This window comes from Giraffa tippelskirchi, chromosome 11, assembly GCF_054371585.1.
Source record: "Giraffa tippelskirchi isolate mGirTip1 chromosome 11, T2T-mGirTip1v1.2.pri, whole genome shotgun sequence".
Taxonomy (NCBI): Eukaryota; Metazoa; Chordata; class Mammalia; order Artiodactyla; family Giraffidae; genus Giraffa; species Giraffa tippelskirchi.
In genome coordinates this window covers 59071318-59094853 of record NC_137285.1, presented here as the reverse complement: position 1 = coordinate 59094853, position 23536 = coordinate 59071318, and the positions used below count along the sequence as shown (strand labels likewise).

The following is a 23536-nucleotide window of genomic DNA, read 5'->3' as shown; positions in this document are numbered from 1 at the left end:
TATTGGAAAGTGTGGTTCTTTGACTTCGATTTAACAGATGTTTATTGGGCTTCCCAGGTGTTGCTAGTGGTAAAGAACCTGCCTGCCAGTGTGAGTAACTTAAGAGTTGCAGGTTCAGTCCCTGGGTTGAGAAGATCCCCTGGAGGAGGGCATGGCAGCCCACTCCAGAATTCCATGGACAGAAGAGTCTGGCGGGCTACAGTCCACAGCATCGCAAAGAGTCAGACACAACTGCAGCATCTGAGCATAGCATAGCATATTAAGCATCTACTATTTGCCACCCACAGTTCTTGGCACAGGGAATACACAAGTAACAAAAGACACTGATCTTTATTATTGTGGAGCTTACAGTAAAGTAGGAGGAGATAGTCAAGTCAAAAATCTACAAAAAAGTGAATTTTAGAACATTCAAAGTATAACACATGCTATGCAGGTATGTGTGTGCTCAGGTGTGTCTGAGTGAACATCACCTGGGAAGCCCGTACATGCTATATGAGTGTGCTCAGTCGCTCGGTCATCTCTGACTCTTTGTGACCCCATGGACTGTAGCCCAAATATATGCTATCAGTCAGTCAGTTCAGTCGCTCAGTTGTGTCTGACTCTTTGCAGCCCCATGGACTGCAGCACGCCAAGCTTCCCTGTCCATCACCAACTCCCAGAGCTTGCTCAATTGCATGTCCATCGAGTCGGTGATGCCATCCATCCATCTTCTCCTCTGTAGTCCCCTTCTCCTCCTGCCTTCAAACATTCCCAGCGTCAGGGTCTTTTCCTATAATGAGTCAGTTCTTTGCATCAGGTGGCCAAAGTACTGGAGTTTCAGCTTCAGCATCAGTCCTTCCAATGAATATTCAGGACGGATTTCCTTTAGGATGGACTGGCTGGATCTCCTTGCAGTCCAAGGGACTCTCAAGAGTCTTCTCCAACACCACGGTTCAAAAGCATCAGTTCTTTGGTGCTCAGCTTTCTTCACCGTGCAACTGTAACATCCATACATGACTACTGGAAAAACCATAGCTTTGACTAGATGGACCTTTGTCGGCAAAGTAATGTCTCTGCTTTTTTTTTTATTTATTTTAATTAGAGGCTAATTACTTTACAATATTGTGGTGGTTTTTGCCATGCATTGACATCAATCGGCCATGGGTGTACATGTGACCCCCATCCTGAACCACCCCCCACCTCCCTCCCCATCCCATCCATCAGGGTTGTCCCAGTGCACTGGCTTTGAGTGCCCTGTTTCATGCATTGAACTTGGACTGCTGATCTATTTCACATATGGTAATACACATGTTTCAATGCTATTCTCTCAAATCATCCCACCCTCGCCTTCTCCCACAGAGTCCAAAAGTCTGTTCTTTACATCTGTGTCTCTTTTGTCTCTACTTTTTAATATGCTGTCTAAGTTGGTCATAGCTTTTCTTCCAAGGAGCAAGTATCTTTTAATTTCATGGCTGAAGTCACAATCTGCAGAGATTTTGGAGCCCCCCAAAATAAAGTTTATCACTGTTTCCATTGTTTCCCCATCTGTTTGCCATGAAGTGATGGGACCACATGCCATGATCTTAGTTTTTTGAATGCTGAGTTTCAAGCCAACTTCTTCACTCTCCTCTTTCACTTTCATCAAGAGGCTCTTTAGTTCTTCTTCACTTTCTGCCATAAGGGTGGTGTCATCTGCATATCTGAGGTTATTGATATTTATCCCAGAAATCTTGATTCCGGCTTCTGCTTCATCCAGCCCAGAGTTTCTCATGATGTTGCTTCTTGACCTGCATACAGATTTCTCAGGAGGCAGGTCAGGTGGTCTGGTATTCCCATCTCTTTCAGAATTTTCTACAGTTTGTTGTGATCCACACAGTCAAAGGCTTTGGCGTAGTCAATAAAGCAGAAGTTGATGTTTTTCTGGAATGCTCTTGCTCTTTTGATGATCCAACAGATGTTGTCAGTTTGATATCTGGTTCCTCTGCCTTTTCTAAATCCAGCTTGAATATCTGGAAGTTCATCGTTCATGTACTGTTGAAGCTTGGCTTGGAGAATTTTGAGCATTACTTTACTAACGTGTGAGATGAGTGCAATTGTGCAGTAGTTTGAACATTCTTTGGCATTGCCTTTCTTTGGGATTGGAATGAAAACTGACCTTTTCAAGTCCTGTGGCCATTGCTGAGTTTTCCAAATTTGCTGGCATATTGAGTGCAACACTTTCACAGCATCATCGTTTAAAATCTGAAATAGCTCAACTGGAATTCCATCACCTCCACTAGCTTTGTTCATAGTGATGCTTCCTTAGGCCCACTTGACTGCATTCCAGGATGTCTGACTTTAGGTGAGTGAGCACACCGTCGTGGTTGTCTGGGTCATGAAGATCTTTTTTTGTATAGCCCTTCTGTATATTCTTGCCACCTCTCTTTATATCTTCTGCTTCTGTAGACCATTTCTGTCCTTTACTGTGCCCATCTTTGCATGAAATGTTCCTTTGGCATCTCTAATTTTCTTGAAGAGATCTCTAGTCTTTCCCATTCTATTATTTTCCTCTATGTCTTTGCATTGGTTACTGAGGAAGGCTGTCTTATCTCTGCTTGCTCTTCTTTGGAACTCTGCACTCAGATGGGTATATATTTCCTTTCCTCCTTTGCCTTTAGCTTCTCTTCTTTTCTCAGCTATTTGTAAGGTTTTATCATTAGTTAAATAGTATTTGGGTGAAACGGCAGTAGATCTTTGTGTCATCAGATATACCTTATTTAGAAGGTGATATTCAGCATTTTTTAAAATGCTAAGACAATATTTCTGAAGACATTTGATGAGAGTATTCTGGGTAGAGGCCAGAAGGCAGAAAGATGCTGTCATGGATGTGTACAGTGGGGAGGAAGGCAGCAATCGAGTGGGATGACAGTAGGTGAGGAGTTGGAGGTGTGTGCTGCAAATGGTGGCAGCATCATGGAGGGACCATCATGAGCATTTGACCCTTTACCCCTAGTGAAACAGGAACCATGACAGGATAGTGAGCACAAGAGTGATGTAGCCTGACTCCTAGTTCAAGGGTATCACTGTGGGTGCAGAGGAGAGTGTGGACCATGGGGACACAAGGGCAGAGTTTGTAAGACAAGTTAGGAGGCCCCACTAAAACTCAGTGATGAGGTTGAAGCAGTAACATCAATCAGTCAAAGTCATCAAAGCCTAACAGACTTATTAATGAGCATTGCATTCCCTTATGAGGGTCAGTAGAGCAAAAGCTTATAATTTTGTGAAAACAAAAGCTATTCACATGAAATAATTTTTTAAGGTACCATATTGCTAATGACAATGCATGAAATAGCCTTCGTTTTGGGGGGATGTGTTGTGTGATAAGTTGGGTGGTAAATGAACAAATATGTTATGTCTGCTGGGTTCAAGCCCCATTTCTACCATTAACTGATGGAGTGACTTGGGGCAAATTATTTAACCTCTTTGAGCCTCATTTTCTCTTCACGTAAAATAAGGAGTTTAGCTCAGTTGACCTCTAAGACATCTTCTATTTTAAATGTTTCATGACATGTGGTCTAAATTAATTCACATGATGTTTACTTATTATTGAGTGAATTTGGCATGTAACATTGTGTAAGTTTAAGGTACAACATTTTACAATAATACATTTATATATCTTACTATGATTGATACTGTAGTGATATTTATTGCCTAATATAGTTATTGCACAGTATTATTTTCTATATTCATCTTAGTGTACATTAGATCCTTATGAATTATTATCAGTTAAGGGCTTATTATCCAAAATACATAATGCAAGCAACTCAATAACCAAAAAAATACCCCAAAACTAAATAATCCGATTGATATAGGCAGAACTTATTTATTGATCATTGTTTTTGAGTAGGACACAAATCTTACAGTTTTCATTAAAAATCGATAAATACAATGTAAATTTCAAGAACAAGAGCACTTAAAAAGGACATTTTCATGCAGAAGTCATCTAAGTGATTTTTAGCAACTCTCCAGATTACTATAATTATATGGTTATATAAAAGTAGCATCTTAGTATTGTATAAAGTTTTGGTATTTTTCCAATGTATTATATCATGTCAATGTCATTAACTTTGGTATGGTTCCAAAGAGTCATGCATGCACAGATTTCAGATTTGATTTTGTATACATATGAAAATCATGGAGATTTTTTAAAAAATTAGATTGTATATTGATCTCAGACTATTTTCATAACTTTAGTCTTTCATGAAAATATGCATACTACCCACTAATCTAGTAAAACTGCATGGAAATTTTTAAATTTAAAGTTGTTTTCACAACTTACTTTTGAGAGATATATAGTCATTACCTCCAGATTTAACATATGATTATAGTAAAGGGTTTTGCATTATTTTGTAATTATATAACTGCTCTGTATCATTTTTCTAAATATGCTAAATAAAATATGCATCAGATGGTAAAATATTTATTGGTAACGATGGAAGAAGTTTACGTGTTTCACATGTGGCTATATCCCCTCTCAGGTCCATTTCTGTTAATATATAATGCTAACATATGTAATAACATTTATTGACACTTTTTTGTTCTCTCATAAGCAAACCTCCTGGAGCTCTTTGACAAAGGAACTAAAGAAATTTGTATTCTTACAACTTCATAAGATGTTAAAAATTCCTCTATTCTTTCCATTTCCAAAATTAGATTTCTCACACATTTCATTGTTTTTATTTTACATAAAAGAAGACTACTTGTAGAAAATCATCATTTTTGTCTTTTCCTGATACTTTTCAAATTTCATTCTTAAAAAGCCCATAAATGTTTCACTTGTATGTGCAATATTGTTTTTAATTAATATGGATAAAGTAAATATCTTTTGATTGATAATATTGATACATTTTCTAATTTGTGTATTCAAAATTTTCCAATGTGTGAAATTAGAGTTTGTAGACTCTTGAGTTCTAGGGACTTTGTAACTGGGCATATACTAAAGAAAAAGTGTTTAGCCTAGCCAGTAATTTAATAAGCATGTGTATATATATGCATAGATGCATGTGTATATATATGTGTATATATGCACATGTTTATTGTATATATATGTATGTATACATATATAGCCATATATAGCCACATATGGCCATATATGTATATATGTGTGTGTGTGTATATATGTATATATATATACATATATATACATATATACACGTGTATATATATATATGGCTTCTCTTCCCTGGTAGCTTGGGCTTCTCTGATAGCTCAATTGGTAAAGAATCTGCCTACAATGCAGGAGACCCCAGTTCGATTCCTGGGTCAGGAAGATCCGCTGGAGAAGGGATAGGTTACCCACTCCAGTGTTCTGGCCTAGAGAATTCCATGACCTGGCTTCTATCCCTGGGTTGGGAAGATCCCCTGGAGAAGGGATAGGCTACCCACTCCAGTTTTCTTGGGCTTCCATTGTGGCTCAGCTGGTAAAGAATCTGCCCTCAATGTGGGAGACCTGGCTTCGATCCCTGGGTTGGGAAGATCCCTTGAAGAAGGGAAAGGCTACCCACTCCAGTGTTCTGGCCTAGAGAATTCCATGGACTGTATAGTTCATGGGGTCGCAAAGAGTCTGACAACTGAGCGACTTTCACTTTTGCTTTTCCCTGGTAGCTCAGCTGGTAAATAATTTTCCTGCAATGCAGGAGACCCCAGTTAGATTCCTGGGTCGGGAAGATACGCTGGAAAAGGGATAGGCTACCCACTCCAGTATCCTTGGGCTTCCCTGGTGGCTCAGACAGTAAAGAATTCACCTGCAATGTGAGAGACCTGGGTTTGATCCCTGGGTTGGGAAGATCATCTGGAGGAGGGCATGTCAACTCCAGTATTCTGGCCTGGAGAATCCCCATGGACAGAGGATCCTGATGCGCTACAATCCATGGGTCACAAAGAGTTGGATGTGACTAAGCGCGCACACACACACAGATATATAAAATGTACATTAGAGTCACATTCTTTAGCATCACTTCAAAACGTTTTGAATCCCTCTGTCCAAGAAAAACACATAAGAATTCTTTGTTACCTTGAGTAACACATGTATAAACACTGTATATGCCCTGGTGTGTGGGTTTATGTGTGTACCCATATACATGGGTATCTATTTAGCAAAATATGTGTCACATTGCTTAAGAAAACTTTTCTGATATTTAAAAATTTTAAACTTGTATAAGTAAAATATAGTATATATTTTGATGATTTATTTCAATAAATGTTTTCAAATAGGGCATTAAGAGTAATAGATAACTTTAAGAAAATTTTCATGTGTTCTACAGTAAAATGTAAAAATACCTCTTATTATCTTTGTGTTTATCTGTGAAAGCTGATTTAGGTTTATATGCCAAGTTAATCTTTCAAATGGCTTATAAAAATTTTTAAAGTATGTGATTTATATCAGTGACAGGTTCTTATTTTGTCTAGGTTGAAAGCATAATGTAGTTTCCCATCAATGTGGAAATGGACACATGTCTTATATGTTGTCAAATAAATCATTCAAAATCTTTACATGTATGTGAGCAGAGTTTATATGTGTAATATATTGAAACCTATGCTCACATATATTAATAAACAAACTTTAAGACAAATGAAAATACCAACTAGCTCATTTTCTTGACTACAGAATGCATTGCTTCAAAAACAAAAAATCTTTAAGGAGAGATATTATAAATCTTTGATAAATTTAAGTTACTGTCAGTATTTTTCTCAAAACATCTAAAATTAATTTTTTATGGTACAATTTGAATATTTTTTTCTCTTTATCATAACTCTTGCATTCTAAATACTTTTAATTTAAAAACTCAAATAGCCCTGGCCTCAAAAGCTTGGACTACAGAATGGTTGTGTTAGTTGCTCAGTCATGTCTCACTCTCTGTGACCCCAGGGACTGTAGTCTGCCAGGCTCCTCTGTCCACGGGATTTCCCAGACAAGAATACTGAAGTGAGTAGCCATTTCCTCCTCCAGGGAATCTTTCTGACCCAAGGACTGAACCCGAGTCTCCCGCATTTCTTAACCATCTGAGCCACCTGGGAAGATCTGACAGAATAGTTAGATTTCTACAAATATCAGAAATAAGATAATCTTAAGCCTTTCCCTATCTGGAGAAGAATTCTGCCTCCTCAAGTCACCTGTTCTCTGTCTCACAGAATTTTTCAGTGTTATCCCTTATGTACTCAGAAGACAATCCCCATTTTCCACTTCCTGACCCCCTGCAGAGATCTCCACCCCTTGCCTGGCTACCCAATGTGTCCATGGGCCCCCAGGTACTACCACCTCTGCAGGGGTAGCTCTGTAGAAAAAAACTAAGAGGCACTAATGAGCCAGTGCATTTATTCCGCTAGTTTCCTATATATCAGTGGATAATGGATTTTTTGGTGGGTGTTACTTCCTAGATACTTCTAGAGTTGCTCTGCATATAGACCCACTGCCCACTCCTAGCTTGTGGCTGAGGACTAGAAACTCTCTAATAATGACTATTATTGAAGCACTTTCTTCCCTTGGCTTCTATGATAGCACACTTTACTGGTTTGGGAGCACTGACTCCTGTATTTATTCTTCAAATTCAGTCTTCTTTCATGCTGCTTAGGCCATTGGCCTGCTTGCTATTAGAGAGCTCAGATGCAGCTGAAATTCAGCACATCCAAACCCCAACCCCCACCTTCCCACCTTTTAAAATGATTCTTCCTCTGTATTCCCTGAATGTATGAGGGGCACCTTCAGCCTAGTTACTTAAATCAGAAAAATCAAGGTTATTCTAGCCTTGTCTCTTTTACTCCCTTTGCTCATTTACCAGTCACTTGGAACTGCTGAGGTGTTTTCTCAATATCTTTTTAAAATATTTATTTAATATTTATTTGGCTGTGTTGGGTCTTAGTTGTGGCTTGTTGGGTCTAATTTCTTGTTCAGCAATCAAACCCAGGCCCCCTGCATTGGGACCATGGAGTTTTAGCCACTGGACTACCAGGGAAGTCCCTATATATCTACTAAATTCCTCTTTTTCCCTCTACCCTCACTGCCCTAGTGCAGACCATCATGATTCTTACCTGAGTTACTGTTACAAAAGCCTGCTTTCTACTCCATCCATTTCCCCCAGTGCAGCCACTGCAATATTCCCAAGGGTAAGTTTGACAAACTGTTCCTGCACTTAAAACCTGAAATGGTTGCTTACTGATCTTCAGATGAAGACCAGTCCCATGAAGGTAGTGATCAAGGTGCTTTATAACCTAACTCCTGCTTCTCCCGATCCTCGATCCTCATTCCTCATCACTTCCGCTCCTCAAGACTGGGATTCAGCATCTCCGCACGTTTTCTCTGCCTGTAAAACTCCCTTTCCCCTCCCCACTCTGCCTTGACCTTGTGTGCGTGTTTAGTCGTGTCTGACATTTTGCAACCCCATGTACTGTAGCCTCCAAGGCTCTTCTGTCCATTGGATTTTCCAGGCAAGAATACTGGAGTGGGTTGCCATTTTCTCCTCCAGGGGATCCTCTCGACCCAGGGGTTGAACCTTCGTCTCCATCGTCTCCTGTATTGGCAGGAAGATTCCTTACCACTGAGCCAGGTGGGAAACCCTTGTAACTGCTAATAATTCTTTAGGTACCAACATAGACGTTTCTTCCCAGAAGTTTTCACTTTTATCTTAAGTGGTTTGGTGGGCTGTTGTTTACTCCTATTAGCAATCTTTACTTCCCTGTCAGTCTTTATCATATTTCAATGCAATTATTTTTAACTGACTTCCTCTTATACTACACTGTATGATGGGTGGGGGTAGAATTCTTGACTTTCTTATTCACTTTAAGTGCACATCCTTCTGCGGATAGTCAAAGCGATGGTTTCTCCACTAGTCATGCGTGGATGTGAGAGTTGGACCATAAAGAAGGCTGAGTGCTAAAGAATTACTGCTTTTGAATTGTGGTGCTAGAGAAGTCTCTTGAGAGTCCCTTGGACAGCAAGGAGATCAAACCAGTCAATCCTACAGGAAATCAACCCTGAATATTCATTGGAAGGACTGATGCTGAAGCTGAAGCTCCAATACTTTGGCCACCTGATGCGAAGAGCTGACTCATTGGAAAAGACCCTGATGCTGGAAAAGATTGAGGGCAGGAGGAGAAGGGTGCGACAGAGGATGAGATGGTTGGATGACACCACTGACTCAATGGACATGAATTTGAGCAAACTCCAAGAGATATTGAAGGACAGGGAAACCTGGCATGCTGCAGTCCATGGGGTCACAAACAGACAGACATGACTAAGAGACTGAACAATTCACTTTAAAATTTTCAGCAACTAGCCATAGTTTCTGGAACATACTCTATACTTAGATATCTGCTTATCAAAAGGTTATTTATTCTTTAGCTCTTTAACAAAGTTAGTTTATACAATATGCCACATTTTATGGATATTTTTCTTGATCTTCAGTGCCTAGTACAGTGGTGAATATGTAGAAGGCACTTGATAAATGTTACTAATAGTTAACTTAAGAAATAAAGATCTTATGATATCAATTAGTAATGGTGTCAAGCACACTACATTGATACTAGACCAAGATTTCTAATGAGAATCACTATACCATCATGTTTGTGCTCAGGGTAGATAAGCCATTTTTAGTGTTTTAATGTCTTTCCCGTTTATAATTACATATGCAGTGGTACCAAGCAAATATTATTTCTAAATGAATTCAGGATGAAAGAATACTTGTTAAATAGTATCTGTGAATATTTCCCTAGTTGTTTTGAGGAAATAAATAATTCACACATTCAGACTTGAAAAAAAGTTGACAAATCTCCAGAAAAGAGATGAAAATCATTACCATTACAAGATTCAGTGATGTGTTTAAAGATAAGAGTTGAAGAGAAACCTCCTCAGGGAATTATCCTAGCAGGAAAGTGAAAGAATTTCCCCTATAAACTCTTCGCTCCACAGAACTAAATGTTAAATATCTTCATGGTTAGCAAATGAATTCTCCCTTCCACTAGCTAAGCATTTCTCTGTGGCTTGTATGAACATTTTCTAAATCTGTTACGACATGCTCCTTCAGAGGGCAGCTCCAAAATGCTTCCTTTGCTTTCCTTCGTCCTTTGAAGGAATGTCCAGTAACTTCCCACTATACTTTATGTCTTTGTTTCCATCCTGGAAAACAGATGGTCTGTTTCATTCAAAAAGAGTTTCTGTCAGGCAGTTGCGAGACCAGGATATCCTGTCCTAAACTGGGGTTATCTGGTGGGAAATACCACTTTTTGAAAATATCTGTCATTCACTGTCTTGTCATGAAGATATTCATAAAACTTGATGAGAAGGGGAATACAGTTATAGAGGTACACTTTTCTATTCTTCACCATGCTACAGTCACCCCTTCCTCTCTCCCCACCAAAAAAAGAAAACAAATGTCTCTTTGGAAAAGTTCTAAAATAGTACTGAACAAAAACATTTCAACATGATTGATAAAGCTCTAAGACTTGACTGTTGAGTGATTGGAACAGGTTAAGAGGAGTCAGTGCTGTTGAACTAGTCATTCAATAAGGTGGAGGTGGGAGGGGGACGTGTTTCTGCCATTTTGCATAAGGCAAAAATTCAGCAAGCTTGACTGAGCAAGAGTGTCTGCTGTCAGATAGAGTATAGTACTTCCATTAACCTTAGCGTGAAGCCTGGAGGTGGTCCAAGCTTGAGGGAGATCTACGAGAAAACCCAATTCACGTTTGTTGAATTGTCCATGCATTTCTGAAAAGCAGCCAGATCCAGTATCGATGGAAGTACTATATATTAAAGGAAACACAGCCATCATCCCCTGAGATGGGACCATCCCTAGTACCCTGATATTTATTTTTTGTTCAGTTGCATCAGATGTTCTGAGAAAAACTAAACAGTTTCCCTTTGTATATTAAAATTAGTGTATTAATTTTCTCTGAAAACTAACAAAAGCATAGAGTTCCTCTAGGATTCACACAGGACATTTTTAAATGAGTGTAACCTTATTTAAAGCTCAGAAATAACAACAATTGTATATGAAAAAAATGTGTCAATATGCAGGAAGACAAAAAAGGTTTTATATTGTGGTGTTTTTAAGAAAATTTTAGTTTGATTTTAAATTTGTATTTCATTTTAAATTCTTATAACCTGCAAAGTTTTATATTGCCATTGATTGCATTGCTATTTCTTATATTCAGAGTTCTATAGCCCTCTAAAATTACCTGGGTGTGTATTCCATGCTTTGTGGATTACCTTGTATTTGGTAAGTTAGTATCTACAGAGAGCTCCAGAGCAACTAACTCACTTCTTAGTCTAATACAACACAAACTGCTAATGAGAGATAATTACTATTTTAAGCAGTGTTTAGGTGTTAGCTTTTTTTGTTGCTGTTATTGGGTTTTTTTTGTTTGTTTGTTTGTGTGTATTTAGTATGTACCTTTCAAACTACCAGTATCTTTTCTTTTTTCGTAGAGAAGATATATGCCTACAGATACACATTAAAGTTTTAAACTCTATTAATTTATATAGATGTGAGCGATGTAGTCATAGGTCAAATTTCCATATGACCCTTCCACTTCAAACAAAAAATAAATTTTATTGTGTTTTTATGCTAATGTGAGTTGAGATATGATAAATCCCTCTTTATTTTTTTTCATTTTCTTGTTCTAATTTTAACAGCAACACCTGTTCACATATTCACATATCTCTGGCATCCCATTTAAAGTGCATATGTTACAGATTGAAATTCAGTAGAGAATAGAGGAGGAGAAATAGGTGACAGAAATTGGAGAGATATCATAATTTATTAAGAAAGTTATACCAGCACTTCAGCTTTCTTCAATGTAAAACCACTGCTAATGAGCACAATATTTTTCTTTTGAGATATATCCACTAATTCTGACCAATGCTTAGACAATTCAGTATGTTATTGGCTGATAACATGAGTAGAAATAGTCTTCATACTTAAAAGTATACATGCTAAAGATTTCTATCTTCAAATATATAATTAACTTGCCATATGGAAATTTTTTATCAGTGCATTGATTGGATAAAATTGCAACAGATTTAATTTTAACTTTTTAAAATGTTCTCTAAAATCATCTAATGAACACAGGAGATTCACACTGGCATTTGTGTGTTATATTTCATAATTCATTGTCAATTGAAAAATACTGAGTTTAAATTTTCCCCTTTTAGTCCAAATTTACCGCATAGGAAAATTATTGAGGAAAATATTATCTCACATTAGCATTATAGACTGAAACTGTCATGCTCTTTACTTTCCAGGGACACAGGATAACCCATGAATATATCAGGAACCCTTTATTAAAGTACCTGAGAATAAGATTTGCTTCAGAATATTTATTTGAATTGAGAGAGAACAAAGATGAGATGCTTATTTACTTCTACAGCATATGTATACTGCAATGGCAATGAAAACTTACAGTGTAATTTACAAAGAAGGATTTTGTATGAGGAAGTACTTCAATTTCTGAATTGTCGTACTTTTTGACTCCAAGGGGGTGATTCATTACTTTAAATTTCATCTCAGAAAGATGTTCAGGATCTCAAGCAGCTATCTTTGTTGATCAGTTGAAATTCACACCATAATTGCAATAAAAACCAATGACACATTCATTTCACGTGGGGCTTATATGGTTGGCGTGTATCCTGAGTCTCCTCCCTCACACAGTATGTTGGGGGATTACAGCACAGTCTAGGAATTTTATCCATTTCAGTAGAAACATCTAACAAGCTTGACCTCAGAGTGGTCCTGAAATTTATAAGCTAAATAAAATAATTATATTCTAATCTTAGGAATAGAACCAAAGCTATAGGGATGAAGCAGAGGAAGGAAGATTGCAATTTCTTAGAAAATGCTGGGCACACATAAGGTCCAGTTTTAGTTGTGCTCACAATTATTGCTGTTTAACTTGGAACTATTAATAGAGTCAATGGCTGAATTTCAATATAGGGAGAACCAGAAAGTTCATCGCACTATAATTGGTATTCTATTCAATTTTACTTTGTTCTGTTATTGTTCAGGCTAGTAATAAAACAGTACCTGAGAGAGATTTTTTTCTTTCCTCCTGGCACTAGATACATGGTGCTTTCCCACTATGATTTCTCTAACTTTTTGACACTGTTTAGATGTCCAACAATTTAACTCAATTCAGACACTACCTGAAACTAATGCGGACCCCATAATTGAAAGGCTCAGTCTCATAAGACTGTTCTCACTTCAAAATCCAATGGGAAGTTTGGGCCACCTGTACTTCTGACTGACTGGGGTTCCTGCAACACCCACCAGGGGTTCCTGCAACCCCAAGCTCAGGTTCAATAATCTGTCAAAATGGCTACAGAACTCATGAAGACACTTTACTTACACTAACTAGTTTATTATAAAGAATACAAATGAACCAGGAAAAGAGGTACGTAGGGTGATGTCCAGAGGGGTCTCCAGGATCTCATAGAACTGGAATGTGTCACTCTCTGAGCACATGGATACATTCACCCACCCCAAAGTCCTCCAAACCTTGATGCAGAGGGATTTTTAATGGAGGTTTCATTAGGTAGGCATGATTGATTCCATCATTCAGTTCAGTTCAGTTCAGTCGCTCAGTCATGTCCGACTCTTTGCGACCCCATGGACTGCAGCATGCCAAGCTTCCCTGTCAATCACCAACTCCCAGAGCTTGCTTACTCTCTTGTCCATTGAGTCAGTGATGCCATCCAAGCATCTCATCCTCTGTCGTCCCCTTCTCCTGCCTTCAATCTTTCCCAGCATCAGGGTCTTTTCCAATGAGTCAGTTCTTCGCATCAGGTGGCCAAAGTATTGTAGCTTCAGCTTCAGCATCAGTCCTTCCAATGAACATTCAGGACTGATCTCCTTTAGGATTGACTGGTTGGATCTCCTTGCAGTCCAAGGGACTCTCAAGAGTGTCTTCTCCAACACCACAGTTCAAAAGCGTCAATTCTTCGGCGCTCAGCTTTCTTTATAGTCCAACTCTTACATCCATACATGACTACTGGAAAAACCATAGTTTTGACTAGATGGACATTTGTCGGTGAAGTAATGTCTCTGTTTTTTAATATGCTGTTTAGGATTTTAATATGCTTTTTAATATGCTAAGATCTTCCCAACCTAGGGATCGAACCCAGGTCTCTCACACTGCAGGCAGATTCTTTACCAGCCAAGCTACCAGGGAAGCCCAAGAATACTGGAGTGGAGTGGAAGATCCAGCAGATCTTCCCAACCCAGAAATCAAACCAGGATCTCCTGCACTGCAGGCAGATTCTTTACCAACTGAGCTACGAGGGAAGCCCGATTCTATCATTAGCCTGATGATTAACTCAATTTCCAGCCCCTCTCCCCTCTCCAGAGGTTGGAGACTATGGGATGGTAAGTTGAAAATTTCTAATCAAGCATTGGTCTTTCTGATAATTAGCCCTCATCTTGAAGCCATCAAGGGCCCACCTCATTAGGACATCAGACAATTCTATTACCCTTATCAGTCAAGAAATTCAAAGGGTTTTAGGAGCTGGTAAGAAGGAATCAAGGTCAAAGACCATGTAAATTTCTGTGATATCAGAATACCTATTATAAATCAAATGGGTAAATTATAAGTAAAATAGAATTAATTGAAATTACATTTAGTCTTCTACACGATTGTTGCTTATAAGTCACTAATGTTGAATACTGATTTGTATATGGCAGACGCTTGAGCATCTTAATTGCTAAGGCCACTAGGCTTAAACAGTAAAGAATCTGTCTGCAATGCAGGAAACCTGGGTTCGATCCCTGGGTTGAGAAGATCCCCTACAGAAGGTAATGACAGCACACTTCATTGTTCTTGCCCAGGAAATCCCATGGATAGAGAAGCCTGTTGGGCTATAGTCCGTAGTATCACAAAAAAGTCAGACATGACTGAGCAACTAACACTTTCACTTTTTTTCACTTTTCCCGGGCATCCAGCAGTTTCCACCTCCCTCACAATGAGACTAAATTGACCACGTTCCTAACTGTGATTTTGTCAGTGGACACCTGTGATATTAGGCGTCCCACTCTGTTGCCCACAAGGCTTTATGTTCAAGTCTTCAGTTCTCCCCCAGCTCTCAGTGGGCTCTTCTGTGTTTCCTGGAACTATCCTTCCATAGTTATCAACCTGACTTCATAATTCAAATGTTTCTCCAAGCGCTTCCTTCTTCATCTGCTTTAAACCTGCCTGTGCCCCGAGGACCCAGCCTTTGTGGGTGGTCTCTCCCACCCACACTTTATTCCCTCATCACTTCTATTATTGCTCTCCTATGACACTTCCAACCACTACCCTACACTCTAACATTTACATGTGACTCTTTCCTCTTCCATCTTTCTGCCTTTCATACTCAGGTTAAGTCATCCTCTTTCATTGTACATACGGGCCACCAGTTGCATTCTTCTCCAAATAGAATTCAGCTAGAATTATAATTGTTTCCAATATCCCACCAGGCGGTCGTCAAACTAGTGAGATTTCCAGTCCATTGACCCTGTGGCCTCTCATTCAATCATTTTAATCTCTCTTTCTTCACATGTCTTTTTTTCTATCATAGCCCTTGGCTCTGATAACACTTTTTCTTGTATCTTAAATGTCCTTTTCTTCTCTTTAAGTTTAAGAATTTATTGAAGTCACATAACAGTCACATCTTCCATTTAGATCACATCATTTATGCACAAAGTTGCAGGAGAGTTACATATTTCCCTTGCTAAATATATTTGTCTGGTATTAATGCTTCGCCCCTTGACTATCCTCTTGTGCTTGCATTTGCCAGCAGTATCTTAGCACCTAAAGTGCTCCCAGACTCACTGGAATCACTGTAAGATTTTACCCATTAATATATACTATTTAGAAAACGCAAGCAAGAGAAGTTCAAAGACTTAGTATTTGACCTTGTCCATCAAAGTATTTCGTGATTTCAGAATGAGAACAAAACGTATTACTCCTTAGATGCTTATTTTAAATAGTGAGATACCACTGCCACAGTCTTCTATACTCTGTTCTCGTAAGTTATTCCCTTTAAGAAAAACTTGGGATTCAGGGCTGAATTTCTTTGTCCTGTATACCTGAGTCTCATTCAGTTGGATGATTAGAGATGTATGCCTATAATGTAAAAATAAATCATAGTAAGGGAAGAACTTAGATATTAGACCTAATCCTATTAGGAAAAAATGAGAGTAGCAGGAATTCAGTCTTGGGGAACAAGGGTGGTCAAGCTACAGGACAAAGGCTTGAACCGGGACCTGGGGACTTCCTATCAGCCCTTGCCTGCAACTATCCTCCCTAATTCTTCCATGGGCTTCTCCCAACTTCTTTAAATGGCTTTTCAATCCTCCAAATGTAAAAGAAATGCAAACTGGCTCCACAAAAAATATGAATAGACAATAAGTATAATTTTCTCAGCTTCACTGGTAACATAAGTACTTGGAATAAAAATAATAAGATGCATTGGATAGATTCTAAACACTGAAAGATGCTTTTGGAGGAATATACTTTTGTTCTAGTTGAAAATGTATATAATGCTATTGAATCGTTTTAAGGCAGAAATGATCTAGATTTCACATTTTTAAAAACAGAGTAATGATATTACAGCAACAAAGCATTTTGATATTTAATAACATCTCAATATTCTGGCATCACAGAATACTGGAACCCAGCACCACCCCACCTACTGGCACTGTTAGCAGGGAAGAATAGAGTAGAATTTATCTCAAAACATAGATTTAAACAGTCTGGTCTGTTTAACAGTGCCTGTAGATCTTGTCACAGTATCAGAATTTGAAGCATCATAGTACCAGCATCTTTTTGGCCATTCCACTCTGATTTTGCCTTGCACTTCTCAAATGATAAGCAATAGTGTTTCAAAATTATTGCAATGAATGTACCGAAGTTGAATGAGACACAGTCTTCTCTAGTATATAGCTCTTTAAATGTTTAGGAATAGCAAAATATAGTGTTTAATCAAGATCTTTAATAAAATTCAACATGTGTTTATACTAGTCAGAGCTATAAAAGTAAACACGTGGTACTCCAAAAGGAGAATCCACAGATAAAACTCAAATTTAATATGATCTAGGAAGGGAAAGGGAGAAGGCAGTGGCACCCCACTCCAGTCCTCTTGCCTGGAAAACCACATGGACGGAGGAGCCTGGTAGGCTGCAGTCCATGGGGTCGCGAAGAGTCGGACACGACTGAGCGACTTTACTTTCACTTTTCACTTTCATGCTCTGGAGAAGGAAATGGCAACCCACTCCAGTGTTCTTGCCTGGAGAATCCCAGGGACGGCGGAGCCTAGTGGGCTGCCGTCTATGGGGTCGCACAGAGTCGAACATGACTGAAGCGACTTAGAAGCAGCAGCAGCAGGAAGGGTAAGGTTCTCAAGTACCCAAGTGTATCTACAGGCATAGTCATTTTAAAAGCTCTCTTGTCTGGAGGTGGGAGGGCAGGCAGAAGACCCCAAACTCTGCCAAACCTGAAAGGGCCAGATTCCTGGACTATAACACAAACCTGGGAAAGCAAGGATTTCCCCCAAAAGAATTGAAATTGACTTTTTCTTCAGATTAGCAGAGTTAGAAGAAGGAGAGCTCCAAGACCAAAATGATTGGCTGCTGTTTAAAATGTTTGTAACACAAAGAAAGTCAACTTCCTACGTCTCTGTCTGAAACCCATCATGCTGACATCTAAAAACTGTACCAAAAAGAAAACTAAAGACCCATCTTACTTGGGAATATTGATGTAAACTCTAAGTAAAATATTAGCAAATAGAATCCAGCAGTACATTAAAAGAATAATTAGCCATGGCCAATTGGGATTCAACCCAGAAATTGAAACTGATTCAATGTTTTAAAATGCTTTAATAATATTCAGCATATTAATGAGTTAAAAGAGAAAGAAAGCAAAGGATGGCTTCAACATATGCTGATATGACATTTGAAAAGTTCCATTACTCACTCCTGATTCAAGAAGAAAGAGTCTTAGAGAAATAGGAATAGAGAAAAATTTCCTTCACATTAAAAAAAAAAAATGTAGATGCCAACTAAAAGGGTCATGATGAACAACAATGAAACACTTGAAGTATTACAATTAAAGTCAGAAATATAAGTGATACCTATTATTACTGGTGGTGTTTAAAACTAGCAAAGAAACAGGAAAGTTTGGCACAAGGGAGAAAATGTTATCTCATCCATTTATTCCACAAATACTGATTGACAGCCCACTAAATGTTGGCCATATAATAAGGCTGTTTGGATATACAGTTGGTCCTCCATATCCAAGAGTTGTACATCTGCAAATTCAGCCAAACTTCAATCAGAAATATTTGGAAAAAATTGCAGAAAGTTTCCCAAAGCAAAACATGAATTTGCTACATGCCAACAATTATCTATATAGCATTTACATTGTATTTACAACTATTTGTAAAGCTTTTACATTGTATTATGTATTATAAGTAATCTAGTAATGATTTAAAGTATACACGTATATGGGAGGGTGCAGGTTTGTTATGTGCAAATAATACTATCAATTTTATATGAAGACCATCTGTGGGTTTTGGTACCCATGGGAGTCCTGAGATCAATCATCTGTGGATACTGAGGGATGACTGTACTACCATGTAAAGAAGGAATGATTGCATTCTTGGAGTTTATATTCAACTGATGTATATTATTTGCAGATTATATTATAACTGCATGCTTGGAAGGAATAAAAGAGTATCAACTGCAAGTTTTTTTTGCGGGGGTGGGGTGGGGTGGGGAAGCGCTGTACCACATGGCTTATGGGTTTTTAGCTTCCTGACCAGGGGGAATTGAATTTGGGCCTCCTGCAGTGACACCACAGGCTCCTAACCACTGGATCACCATGGAATTCCTGTCAACTGCCTTGTAAAAATTCAGTTGAATTCCAGTTAAAAATTACCATACGTGTGTCAATAGGCAATTAGCAATGATAATTAAATAAAAGTATTCTAGTCATTTGTTCCAATAAAGAAACAACAGAAATATCTAGGAATACAGAAAAAAAATACTTAGCTCCTCTTTTAAGAAAACGATAAACTTCAAGTGTGAGAAATAATGCCTTTTAAAACAGGAGACAACTCCTGTTCTTGTACAGTAAGTTTCAATACTGTCAGCATAAAAATTCTTTTTAAATTCATCCCTAAAGTAAATAAAATCCTAATGTGAATCACAACATAGCGTTTTTAAAACTTCATGAATTTCATCTAGAAGTATAAATATCTAAGACTTGGATGAGAAATGCTGGAAAGAAAGAATAATCCAAAGGAACTATTCATGTCAGATTGTAAATTTTTTTCATAAAGCTACATTAATTAAAATAGTATGGTAATAGTAAGAGAACAGACAATCCAATGGTGCAGAATAATCAACAAACAGATGAAAACCTTTATTGGAATTCACGATGTGATGAAGATGGCATTGCAGACCACTGGGAAAATGATTTCTCATTCTCTGATGCTTTGTATAGTAACATAGCCACTTAAAAATAATAATGATGCAACTGGATCTCTGCCTTAAAGTTAACACCAGAATGAATTCCAGATAAGTTATAGGTTTAAATGTTCTTTAAAAACCAGTAGAAGTATTGAGATGAGATGCAATCAAATATCATGATAATCTTGGGTTAGGGAAGAATTTCCCAAGTTTGGCATAAAATCCAGAAATCATAAAGAAGAAAACTGATTCTTTTTTAGTACATCCCAATTTAAAACTTCCACATGAATCAAGAAACTCCCTAAATCTTAATAGCAAAATGTATTCTACAACACATACTGCTTTAAATAAGCTTAATGTCCTTCAGATAAAAGAAGCTTTTATATATTCATATAATAAAAAACTTTTTTAAATGGGAAAAGTTATATGCATGGAATAAGAGGTATAAATACTCAACATCAAATAAAATAAAGTCAATTTCACTGGACAAATAAAAGTTAAAACGGCAAAGAAATGTACATTGTAACTTGGGTGAGAGTAGAGGAACTGAGCACTCGGAATAATGCTTGGACTGTTAATGAGTTCAGTCTAACCTTTCTTTCTTTTTTCTTTAATCCACTGCGAGACTTGTGGGAACTTAGTTCCCCATTCAGGGATCCAACCCAGGTCCTTGGCAGTGACAGCCCAGAGTGCTGTCCACCAGACCACCAGGGAATTCCCTCAATATAACATTTTGGGGAACAATTTGTCAACATAAATCAATAGCTTAACTGCTAATGCCCTTTCAGCTATAAATTGTAATGTTAGGAATAAGTCTATAAGAGAAAAGAGGAAGTACTGCCTATTTAGATGTGTAAACACGGTATTTGTGTTCGTTAAATGTGGAAATTGGAGCAACCCATTTTCATCTTTAGGAACTAGTTAAATAAGTTTCATTACAATGCGTATATTAGAGTATTATGCAGTGGTTAAAAATATTGAAGTATATCTACACATTCTGTTTTGGAAAAGGTCCATGGTCAATTACTAAATGAAAAGGTAATAATATGTTCTGTACTATGTGATCTAACTACAGTAATTCAGTTGGATGGATATATATTTGTAAATCCACAGGGACATTTGCATAAGGCTATACATCAGATGGTTACCAGTTAGTCCCTAGAGAATTAGATTCAGAATTAAAAAGCAGAGTAGGGAGAGTATCATATGTTCTCCTTTATATCCTTCTGCATTGTCTCAAATTTCTTTTATAGGGAGCATACATTACTTTTATAAGATAAAATATCTACAAAGATCTAAAAGTTCTTCACGGAAAATAAATCTGAAAATAGCCCTCTGTGTTTTCCATGTTTTCCAGTTCTCTTTGAGAGAAAGTTCTTTTATTTATATGGGCACGCTCAATTCCTAGCAAAAGTGAACTTTATGAACAAGTTAATAATCTAAGTTCTGAATTATTTATATGCAGTTTGATGCTTTAAGGCAGAGAGGGCAGCTCCATATTTTCCTCCCTTTCAGATCATAATCCTCCCTCGGCTACCACAGTCTTCTACATAATGATGAGGTGCAGAGAGCAGAAAGAATGTTCCACTTCAGGTGGAGGGCGTGCCCTGCCCTCTTACTGGCTACCTTCCACACGATAATCATGAAGGGCAGCAGGACTGCATTTAGCTCACAAATGTTTAGCCATTCCGGGACTTCATAGGGGCAGAGCAAAGCAAAGTACATTTACAGATATTGATACATTGAAGATTTTTTCCTGCTTTGGTGGCAATTCCAGGATATGCTTCACCTGCAACCTGCCTCCACCCACTAGCCTTAACAGGCTGGTTTGGTCCTTGGGGAAATTTGGGATTTGATTCTAAGTCTTTAAGAGGACTGTCTCTGGACTAGTTCCTGCTAGGTCAAGAGGTCCATTTGGTTTCTCTTGTAACCCAAGAAATTTGTTTGTTGTGAGAAAGGAGTACAGGATTTATTTTGGCTAGTTCTCGTGGAGTTAGCTCCAAACAGCACTCATAGGGATCCAGTCCCCTGGAGTGAATCAGTTCTCCTGACCAGTGAGCAGTACAAAAGACCAGAGGCGAAGCCTAGGCCACACCCAGAATCTCATAGTTTCCTAAAAACTAATGTGCCTGTACTTGCATCCTCTGTGCTACTGAGGACCAGTAGCTCTGTGACTGTCTATTTTCTAGACTGTGACTGTCATTTATGGAGTTATGTTTTGTCCATGTGCTGAGTGGATCTAAGAATCAAACAGCTTTTAGTGTTTTCTGAAGATTTTCGTTTTTCATTCATCACTATTCTGTCAAATATTTGGCACATTGATTGACCAAAAATCCAGCAGGTGTGAATGGCACTGGTTTGAGTTATTCCCCCTCTCATCCTTTGCCAGAGCTCTGATACTGTAAGAATCATTGCACCATGTCTCATCGGCTTCCTGTATTTCAAAAACTCAGGCTTCTAGAATGACCAAGGCCTTCCAAGGCTGGGGACAAAGTCAATCCTGCACTTCAAATATGACCAGGCAGCAATAAAGCCACTGGCCCAGAAAAGGAGAACCGAAGAGAGTTTACCAAGCCTCGCTTAGCGTTTGCCATGCATATTCTGCCTGTTTTTAGTTTTGGCAACTAACCTGCTGGTGGAATTGTGTGCTTCCAGGATGAAAGAGAAAAGACACATAGGCAGGAAGGAACAAATTCTATTTTAGCAACACACTTTGTTATTGTGGTCACACAGCAGATGCCATGTTCTACACACCAATTTTCTAGCTCCTGATAAGTATTTAAATAGTGCAGAGATGCCTAAGATTTTATCTTTGATGACCTGAGAGCCATAAGCTTCAGAGTGGTAATATAAAACACTTTCCTATCAAATTTCCTTTTTTTTTTTTTCCATTTTCCTACCTGAAACCCTTAACAGTTGTTTTAGCGCAGAGATCATTTGATGGATTTATCTTGGAGAAATAACATGGCAAAAGCTTATATGTTTTCTTTATGATTTCTTGGAAAACACTCCAACTGTGAAATGTCTGGGTTGAGACGAGTAGCATAATAATATTGAATGAATAGGAAGCATGACCGCACTGTGGTCTAGGAAAAGATTCTTGAGGGTCTCTTGGACAGCAAGGAGATCAAACCAGTCAATCCTAAAGGAAATCAACACTGAATATTCATTGGAAGGACTGACGCTGAAGCTCCAAGACTTTGGCCACCTGATGCAAAGAGCCAACTCATTGGAAAAGGCCCTGATGCTGGGAAAGATTGAGGGCAAGAGAGAGGGGTGACAGAGGATGAGATGGTGGGATGGCATCACTGACTCGATAGACATGAGTTTGAGCAAACTCCAGGAGATGGTGAAGGACAGGGAAGCCTGGTGTGCTGCAGTCCATGGGGTCTCAGAGTCAGACATGACTTAGCAACTGAACAACAGCAATAGAAACAATTGTCTGCTTGGGCTGCCGTTACAAAATACCATTGACTAGGTGGCTTAAAGAACAGAAATTTATTTCCTCACCGTTCTAGAGGTCAGAAGTCCAAGATCAAGGCGTTGGCAGGTTTGATTTCTCTCTGTGGCATGAAGATGACTGCTTTCTTGCTGTGACTTCACACGCTCTTCCCTGGTGCCGTGTTCTTATAAGGACACCAGTCATATTGGATGAGGGCTCCACCCTAAGGGCCCCATTTTAACTTAACCACCTCTTGAAGGACCTTATCTCTAAATATGGTCACATTGAGGTACCGAGAGTTGGGACTTCAACATAGGAATGGGGAGAAACTATTCAGCTCATAACTGGGGAAAAAATACGTCCCTTGGAAAGGTACATATGAATATAGAAGGTTCTGCAATGTTCACAGGCACTAAGGAGAACCTGTGATGACTGATTAGAGTCAGTGACTTGTAGAAGGAAACTCCCTGGTTGATTCAATCACAATATTGGCTCTTCTACTAACTATGACCCTGGAAACCCCTTAGCCTCTTGAAGTCACACCAGATCGTTCTGTGTGATGTAGGATAAAAATTGTTACTGAACCATCAAATCTCTAGGTGTTTTTTTTTTTAAAAATGAAAGCTGTAACTGTAAAGACTTTTTA

At 38.4% G+C, this 23536-nt stretch overlaps 1 protein-coding gene across 9 annotated transcripts in view; it reads left to right on the top strand.

The window, feature by feature from the left end:
* Positions 1-23536, top strand: part of IQCM (IQ motif containing M) — a 589121-nt gene that overhangs the window by 512698 nt on the left and 52887 nt on the right. Inside the window, exon 14 of one of the 9 annotated variants that reach the window (XM_081544027.1) lies at positions 12254-12311. The exons of the other annotated variants lie outside the window; for them this stretch is intronic. Coding sequence (XP_081400153.1) covers positions 12254-12273 — 20 coding nt within the window. The 3' untranslated portion in view covers positions 12274-12311. Of the gene's footprint in view, positions 1-12253; positions 12312-23536 lie in introns of those variants that run through there. 9 annotated transcript variants of the gene reach the window in all.